Source organism: Dysidea avara, chromosome 12 (genome assembly GCF_963678975.1).
Source record: "Dysidea avara chromosome 12, odDysAvar1.4, whole genome shotgun sequence".
Taxonomy (NCBI): Eukaryota; Metazoa; Porifera; class Demospongiae; order Dictyoceratida; family Dysideidae; genus Dysidea; species Dysidea avara.
Window position 1 is genome coordinate 25,374,370 of NC_089283.1, and position 8,937 is coordinate 25,383,306.

The 8,937-nt window shown below is 39.4% G+C and overlaps 2 protein-coding genes across 2 annotated transcripts; one reads left to right on the forward strand and one right to left on the reverse strand.

Moving 5' to 3' along the window:
• Positions 1 to 1,970: 1,970 nt before the first annotated feature.
• LOC136240749 (mediator of RNA polymerase II transcription subunit 15-like) lies at positions 1,971 to 3,877 on the forward strand. Its single transcript, XM_066031787.1, has 2 exons — positions 1,971 to 2,492; positions 2,539 to 3,877. The coding sequence occupies exon 2, from the start codon at positions 2,779 to 2,781 to the stop codon at positions 3,649 to 3,651; it is 873 nt and encodes a 290-aa protein (XP_065887859.1). The 5' UTR covers positions 1,971 to 2,492; positions 2,539 to 2,778; the 3' UTR covers positions 3,652 to 3,877.
• A 1,017-nt stretch (positions 3,878 to 4,894) lies between these two features.
• On the reverse strand, positions 4,895 to 6,872 carry LOC136240344 (glutathionyl-hydroquinone reductase YqjG-like). The gene is made up of 5 exons (XM_066031292.1): positions 6,192 to 6,872; positions 6,044 to 6,146; positions 5,876 to 5,992; positions 5,155 to 5,271; positions 4,895 to 5,105 (listed from the first exon to the last, which is right to left on the reverse strand). The coding sequence occupies exons 1-5, from the start codon at positions 6,722 to 6,724 to the stop codon at positions 5,004 to 5,006; spliced, it is 972 nt and encodes a 323-aa protein (XP_065887364.1). The 5' UTR covers positions 6,725 to 6,872; the 3' UTR covers positions 4,895 to 5,003.
• Positions 6,873 to 8,937: the final 2,065 nt, after the last annotated feature.

Sequence of the window (8,937 nt, forward strand, 5' to 3'; positions counted from 1 at the left end):
ATTTTGTGGACGAAATATCTTTCAACATTGATGGTAATGTGCACTTCCTCTTCAGTGGCTGATTATCACTGTCATCATCATTATCAGCCCTTGGTCGTTTACCTTTTCTCTTTGCTCCTTCAACTTGCCTAGACTCTAGCTTTACATTCTTATGAACATTCTCCAAATGCTTTTTTAAGTTGGAGGTAGTGTTCCGAGCAAATGAGAGGGTCTTGTTTCCAACACATAACTTACAACGAGCTCTGATATTCTTTTCACTTTCCTCCACTATCGCGAAATAGTGTTTATACTTCCAACTATAAAAGGAGGCACTGGCTTGTGCTTCTTGCTCTATGTCACTACAAGAATCCATGGCTTCTCAATTGATCTTGCCTCCGGCACAGGCTGGCTTCTTTCACGTCACAGACTGGCTATTTTCACGTCACAGACTGGCTTCTTTCACGTCACAGAATGGCTTCTTTAGTACCACAAGTTGGTTCTTGAACGCAAATATGGACCGACTCTTTCACCATATAAGAAATTCACACATTACCACGAGGCAAACACACATGCGCAAAGCGGTAAGTCTCACAATTTACATCCTGCAGTATCACGTGCAGTATACGTTGTGGTTGAACGTCAGATACACCCTATAGTAAATCTTGATGGTTTATGAACTTGTTAGATAGCTACTTTTTGCAAGGTAACGCATTAGCTACCTTTACTCCGTTACCACTTTTGCGAAGTAATGTGTCACTTTTGCGAAGTAGCTAAGTTTCGCATTACTTCGAAAGTAATATTATTACAGTAAGGCGTTTCTTACGTAACGCGTTACTTTAGCAAAGATAACTTGCGCTACATATTACTTCTTAATTGGCATGTAATAGATTATATTACTTTATTACGTGAAAAGTAATATTATTACGTAAAGCGTTACTTTTGTAACGCGTTACCCTCATCTCTGCCCATATAGTAGGGGATTTGACAACACCTCAAGGATGACTAAGCGCATATATTTCATGCATGCAACTAGTAATAAACCTGCTCTGTAGCTAGTAAAATTATAGCAATTGTTTAGAAATGCAACTACCGAAAATCGGTCAGTGAATTGGACAACTGTCAATTGCCCGGCATGGGTGGGGACAAGAAGCAATGTCAAATCCCCACCTGGGGTGTGGGGACGCCCAGGGGTGAGGCATGAAATTGACAAGTGCATAAGGAGTCAACATCAAAGTGTTCAAAGCATGATCATCATGGGAATCTTAGTTTTATCATGCGCGTTACATCTAAGTGAGTTTTGTGGCATTTTGTAATCTTGTAAAGCCTTGTGATGTTTGAAGAATACTCGGAAACTTTAAAAAGCGTACTGTTGTATGGAAGGTATTCACTGGTGCTTATTGTAAAGTGCATAGTTATTTTGTTCGGCTTAGCAATTTTCAGCTACAGAACAATTTTCTGACTTAGATGATTGTGTCACCAACTCAAAAGTATGAACCACTTCAAAGTCAGCATAACAATGCCATAATTGAAACCACAACTCTACCTTAGGTATTGTTGCATCATTGTGGCACCTCTACTTTAGTTGTTTACCTTTATAAGTTGTTAACTTGATGTTTTTACTTACTTGAGATAGCCACTTGCCTATGGGTAGCTATACACCATTGTATTGACGAGTGCGCAGTAGGTGAAACATATTAGCTCACCACAAAGCATACAAAGATCGCTGAGATCCAATAAATCCTGAAGTTCCTCTCACTACATGTACAAATTTTCAACTAGAGTAGGGACCATAGCACATCAATAAAAAGTACTGAAACAAGCTGGAGTAGTGCACAATATTAAATCACAGTAAAACAATAAGAAGTGTTATATCCCTACTGTGCATTTCCATTATGGTATCTTGAGCACTGTAGGGATATAACACTTCTTATTGTTTTACTGTGATTTAATATCGTGCACTACTCCAGCTTGTTTCAGTACTTTTTATCGATGTGTTATGGTCCCTACTCTAGTTGAAATTTTCAAATTTTTTTGTGTACTTGTTTGTTAACTTTTTTATAAATAATTATTATGACTGGTGAACCCAAAATACTGACACAAAGTGTAATCTAAATGTGTGGTCAACCTTAGCAACCTCCACCGTTTTCTATTGCTCCCATTAATGCTCACGTGAAAGGTATACAACTGTGGACAACTTTGAAACACATATTACTGGGGTGATATCTGTAGTATGGAGTCCTTTTCCACATCCCTGACTAAATTTTAAACATGTACTTATCCTTGATTCTAGCACGGGGGCTTATACAAGCACCTTCTAAAAGGATTCACCATGCTGTGTATAATATGTATCAAAATAATATTTTTGTTGTTGACAGAGTGAGGTAGCTAATGCCAAGTCTTCTTGTGTCGACGAGATAAAACAATTGTTCTCAGTAGCTTTGAAGAAGTTTGAAGTCCCCACAGTAGAGTATCCTTCATGGATACAGCAGGTTGGCAATGTGGAGAGGAAAAGAGTAAGTTTCTAGGTGGTATGTGCCAGCTAAACTGTTGTTGTTGTAGGGTATAAAAGTGAATGAAATCAAAGAAGTGTCACCATGGGAACTAATTGAAGGTGTCAAGACAACAAATGGATTACCACTGTCACTTTACGGAGGTGCTCGGGTGGAACGGAAGCCATTGAAGTATGAGGAGCAATATCAGCTGATTCAGGTACATTCACACAGCAGACATTTACCAAGTCACAATTTTGTGTACATCGCCAACCAAAAAGACCTGCCCACTGCTAACCCATCTGCCGACATGGCAGGTGATGCTACAAGGCAGGACAGCGATCAAGGGCAATCCGAGACAATCAACAACTTATCTTCTGAACAGAACATTAGTCAAGATCAGAAACCACAGCACAACACAACAATGATGCCACTACAGACAACACAACAAATGATGGGACAACAGAAAATACAAATGATGCCACAAAATCCCAGTTCTGCAGGTGTGCAACTCCCACTACAAGTACAACAAAGAACTCTACCCGGCATGAGTAATCCTGTGTTTAGACCTAACAACCCTTTCCCCCGACCTCAAATGCCACAAACATTCAACCCTCAGCAGCAACAAATAGGCCTATGTCAAATGAAGCAATCCTACCCTCCTCCCTACCACCAACAAGGTAATGAAGTTTGGAGACCTAACAGTGGTGCTGCTACTGCTGCTGACATGTACGAGAGTAAGAAGAGAGACCAACTTAAGCAAATACAAGTTCAACAATTAAGACATGCTCAGAGGCAGCAAATTGAGCAGATGCAAATGGGTCCCAGTATGCAGCCACAACCGGCACAGTCTAGACCGGGGGTGCAGTATACTACTGGAATAGCTGGACAACAAATGCAGCCTCAGCAGCAACAACTGCAGAGGACGACGGGTATGCTGGCTCAGCGTAATATGCAGGACTATCTCAACCAGTTTACACCTGACCAACGAGAAATAGTTTATCAGAGAATATTATTGAAGCGAATGCAACAGCAACAGCAAGTCCAAGCAATAAGACAACAACAACAACAACAACAGCAGCAGCAACCAATGTCTATGGGTGGAGGTGCTGTACGTGCCAACTTCGTACGACAAACTGGTTATCCTGGTGCACACGTAGGGGCGATGAATCAAATGCAGTAGCGACAAAGAATGGTGCAAGGAGCCGGAGCATTACAGCAAGCTAGGCAGCAACAATTGCTCCAACTACGACAACAACAGTTTCAGCAACAGCAGCAGCAGTTTGGAGGGGGTGGTTACGGACAATTTAACTGACTTTTTCCATTTTATTGTACAGACAAGCTGTATAACTCTGTTTGTGTTGTTTCTGCCTAAACATTACATTACTATAATTGTACAGTGCACTAGATCTATGGAGCATTTATCAAAATGATTGTTCTATTAGAGTAGTTTATTACATTGTCATTGATTAACTTAATGAACAGGCCAGGGAGCCACACAGCTATGGTCCCCCACCATTAAGGGTCATGTTCGTAACAAAATACTGAGTACTCTACAGACCAGTTAATCGAATAATCGCTTTTGTATCTCAAGGAGCTGCTTTTTTTGTGAATATAGCCACCCAAAGTAGTCTCAGAACTTGAAACTTCCTGGACTTGTCCCCTAAATGGTATCTATGTATGGGTTGTATGCTTTATAAGCTTCATTACCATCCCTGACATAGTAGACACAAATTTGTTACAATCAAATACAAGTAAATGTAACTAGCTAGTGCACGTGGTGATTTTAAGTAACATGGCCAAATTTCTGTTCATGCAACACCACTGGATATCCATTTTGTTCAGCCATTTTGATACTGCAAAATGCTGAAATACCTGGTGGCATAGCCCAGATGAGACAGGTGTTGTTTTCTGGGCATTGCTGTTTTGAAAGCATAACTGGCACAAGTGTCAATACAAACCACTTGTAACATGTAGTGGATTTCAAATACTATTTAGATTACCAACAGCATCAGTTACAACAAAAAAAAATATGACAAGGCCATTCTTGGCTGGAAGAGCACCTTGAATGAAAATTTTGTATCCACAGAAAACTGGCCTCTGTAGAATTGAAAACACAGGAAAGGTTTACCAAGAGTTAACAATTAAGATAGGGAGAGTGTCTATAGCTAGTACTACACAGGTCTGTACAAAATGAAGAGGTACCTAGTACAAGTACAGAATATTGTAAATTGCAAGAAGAGTTGGATCCCTGTGGCTTTTGCATAAGAATAGTATTAAAGGTTTTTGTGGGAAAGTTTCAAAGGGCTTAAACTCTGAAATGGTTTATTGTAGACCAACACATATTATCTGGATTCCTTAAGAGTAACATATAATGATAGTCACAGATTTGTTTGTTGCAACTTGACGTTACAGATTCTAACAAGTTTGATTAATTGGTTAGCCAGCTAGCACATCAATGCTATAAGCAAATTTATTTGCGGTACACATAATCTAATGAACAGTTAATAACAACTATGTCAAATTTTTAATGAGCTATTTGAACTTGTCAGCTCTTCCATGAGGAGAAGTGAAGTCAATGTCAGGTCCTGCAGCTACTATTCCTTGTGGATTAATCTGAAGGTGAAGGTGACTTTGCTGTGATGAACCATTGTAAACTGATCCCTAACTAACACTCCAATCTTACCTGATAATGACCCTTAACATGCACTATATTAGTGGTGTCTCCAAACCCTGGTGTCTGGTACAGGTCCCTGAGGTAGCCCCACAGATTAGGGTAGTCAATAATCCTCCTAATATTACACTATAACAACACAACAATAATACTACAACTGGTATTAGTATATGGGGGAGAGTACCTACATTCAACAAACATTGACACCTCAGTTACAATAAAGGCTTGACCTTATCAACACTTCCCTATCACTTAACACAGTATATAGTTCGACACTCTCCCCCAGAGGAGGTAGGACATGACGTCACAATAATTGCGTGATGTATGCGTACTCTACATTTTGCCATAGGGTTGAGTTCTAGTAAACTGTGAAGATTAGCGTTGTATTTATAGTCAGAAATAGTAATTCAATAGTGAAGAAATTGTTTTATCTACTAAGCCCCAGCAATATTACAGCGAATTTTGTAATAGAGCATTATTTAGAATAAATTCTGATCTTAGTTTCAGGTACCTGTGTGTTTGTTCGCTGTATTCTTAGTTGTTAGCAGTAAATGCAATTGACTTCGGCGTCTACAAGGATGCAACTAGCTGATACATTAAGTTTTTCATCTCGTAATTATCATTGGAATTCAATTAAATTATGCAAAATTGTACGCGTTATGACATCATGTCCTACCCCCCCTGACTCTCCCCTATTCAAAATTACACTGTATAACCAAGTAGTGCTTCTGACCTTAAAGTGTCCCACATACACAGCATCAAATCTCACAAGTGTAACATACAGGCGAACATCAGCCTCAGTAATGGTGTTGCCAGTGAGATAACGTCGTTGTGATAAAATCCCCTCTACCTGTGAGACCACTGGTTAACATACAGTATACTACACAAGTTAGGGAATTACCCTATCGAGAGCGGCGAACACTTCTTGGACAGTTTTATCATACTTCTCTTGAGAGCCTTGAAAGATGGAAAATGCCACCCCGTATACTCCATTGTTGATGCCCCTACAACAAGATTGCATAATATGTCTAAACCATTTTCCAACTCACTTGTATATCCACTCATTTAACTCGTCAATCTCATTTCTTAACTTCTCTGGATACAAGTCTAGGTCTGGCTTAGTGGAGAATTCATTGAATTCTGTGTTGAGCATTCGAATTATTTCTGCTGATTCGTTGTTCACAATTGTCTTCTTCTTCTTATCCCACAGCACTGGTACAGTGTAGCGACCCTCGAAATTGCTGTCTGCCATTAAGTACAGGTCTTTCATGCAGGTTTTTCCGTTGACAGTATCCGGAGTACAATCGGGCATATCCGGAGAGAACATCCATCCAACTTCACTTAATTTCCAGTAAACCACATCCACACTGATCACATCTTGCAAGCCTTTTAGTTTCCGGTATATCAGGGTCCTGTGCGCCCATGGGCAAGCGTAGGACACGTATAAATGATAGCGATTACGTTCAGCCGGGTATTCAGCGTCACTGCTCCGTGACACAAACTTTCTGAACGCACTCGGTGGACGAAAATCAGACTCTTTAGGCTTCTCGTTCGTCTTCAGATCTTTTCCAGTTTCTGCCATCTTTAAATGTCTTTGATGCCTGCAGTTCACGGTAATTCTTTTAAACAGACAGAGTCTCGGAAGTAGTCTCGCTTAGCGAGACAGCTTGGCGAAATTCACCGGTATTGACCTTGTACTAAGATCACGTGGATGACCAGCTATCCGTGAAATATTTCGACCAGCATATATATAATCCGCGAAATTTAGAAATCATCATTAATGGAATGATGAAAGCATTGTACAGAATAACTGATATACTGTGGGTGAGTCCTCGGACACATGCAATCTTCTGTACTTTTTCTAACATTTTCTGATCTGTGATATAATGCGGCCCCCAAACAGAATTTGCCGGCATATTCTAAATGAATAGGACGAACAAGAGTCTTATCTAAATTGGTAGTGCACTTGTCAATTTCATGTCCCAGGGGAATACAGGGGATTTGACAAATCGTGGTGTCAAATTCCGCACCACCGGGCAAAATCGGCTGTCAAATCCCCACTATGTCCCCACCCCATATAGTAGGGGATTTGACAACACCTCAAGGATGACTAAGCGCATATATTTCATGCATGCAACTAGTAATAAACCTGCTCTGTAGCTAGTAAAATTATAGCAATTGTTTAGAAATGCAACTACCGAAAATCGGTCAGTGAATTGGACAACTGTCAATTGCCCGGCATGGGTGGGGACAAGAAGCAATGTCAAATCCCCACCTGGGGTGTGGGGACGCCCAGGGGTGAGGCATGAAATTGACAAGTGCATAAGGAGTCAACATCAAAGTGTTCAAAGCATGATCATCATGGGAATCTTAGTTTTATCATGCGCGTTACATCTAAGTGAGTTTTGTGGCATTTTGTAATCTTGTAAAGCCTTGTGATGTTTGAAGAATACTCGGAAACTTTAAAAGCGTACTGTTGTATGAAGGTATTCACTGGTGCTTATTGTAAAGTGCATAGTTATTTTGTTCGGCTTAGCAATTTTCAGCTACAGAACAATTTTCTGACTTAGATGATTGTGTCACCAACTCAAAAGTATGAACCACTTCAAAGTCAGCATAACAATGCCATAATTGAAACCACAACTCCACCTTAGGTATTGTTGCATCATTGTGGCACCTCCACTTTAGTTGTTTACCTTTATAAGTTGTTAACTTGATGTCTTTACTTACTTGAGATAGCCACTTGCCTATGGGTAGCTATACACCATTGTATTGACGAGTGCGCAGTAGGTGAAACATATTAGCTCACCACAAAGCATACAAAGATCGCTGAGATCCAATAAATCCTGAAGTTCCTCTCACTACATGTACAAATTTGCAGCTAGAAGAAACTGCAGTTTCAAAACAGTCCAAGTTGCTAGATGGCAGTTCTTAATAAAATTGTGCCATTTTTCCCTTTAAAATGTATAGAGAGCCCTGGAGAAAAAACGTACCTTTTTCAGTTTTAAAGCACTGCACATGCCATAGTAGTTACTAGTTAATTCCAAACCAACAAACTATATATTTCTGAGATCAACAATCAATACTCTATCTATTGGGTACATAAAAAGTCCATTATAATAAAATTTATAAATCACGCTAGAATGCCTACAGTTGGACTAGCTATTTTGTCCCTATACTCATTCACCTACACTATACATTAGTTAGACTGTGCATGTGTAGCTATCATTGGTAAGATCAGTTACTCTATATACTGAAAACAAGTTTGGCATCCACACCTAATGAAATACATTGTAAACTTCCAACATTGTGCCACTAAACACATCTTAAATGATTACATTAGCTATAGTTGTTAGCTACAAAGAGCATTGGTTTAATACTGCGAGCAACAATCTCTTGTTACCTCAACATCTTAGCAACATATCATGACATTCTTGTTTTCATCATTTACCATCACCCCCATGAAATGCCATGACAATTCTATAGACTTAAACCAGCATGTCAGTTTGTTAAACTGAAATCATATCTGTGGATCATTTCCTGAGAAACTTTTATGAGAGTATAATAATAACTACTCATGACCATGTTCTAGATGTCACCAAACAAAACCTCAAAACCAATTTGAAACACTTATAACTATGTAGTAGTTAATATAGCTGTTGATTGCTATACCAACAGACCTTTGGTGTGGTTTTCTTTCATACCATAAAGGCCTATAAATAAATATAAACTAAAACGCTACAACAACACTACTTATTATACCAAAAGTTTTTCACTCAAAATTCCACACTGCAG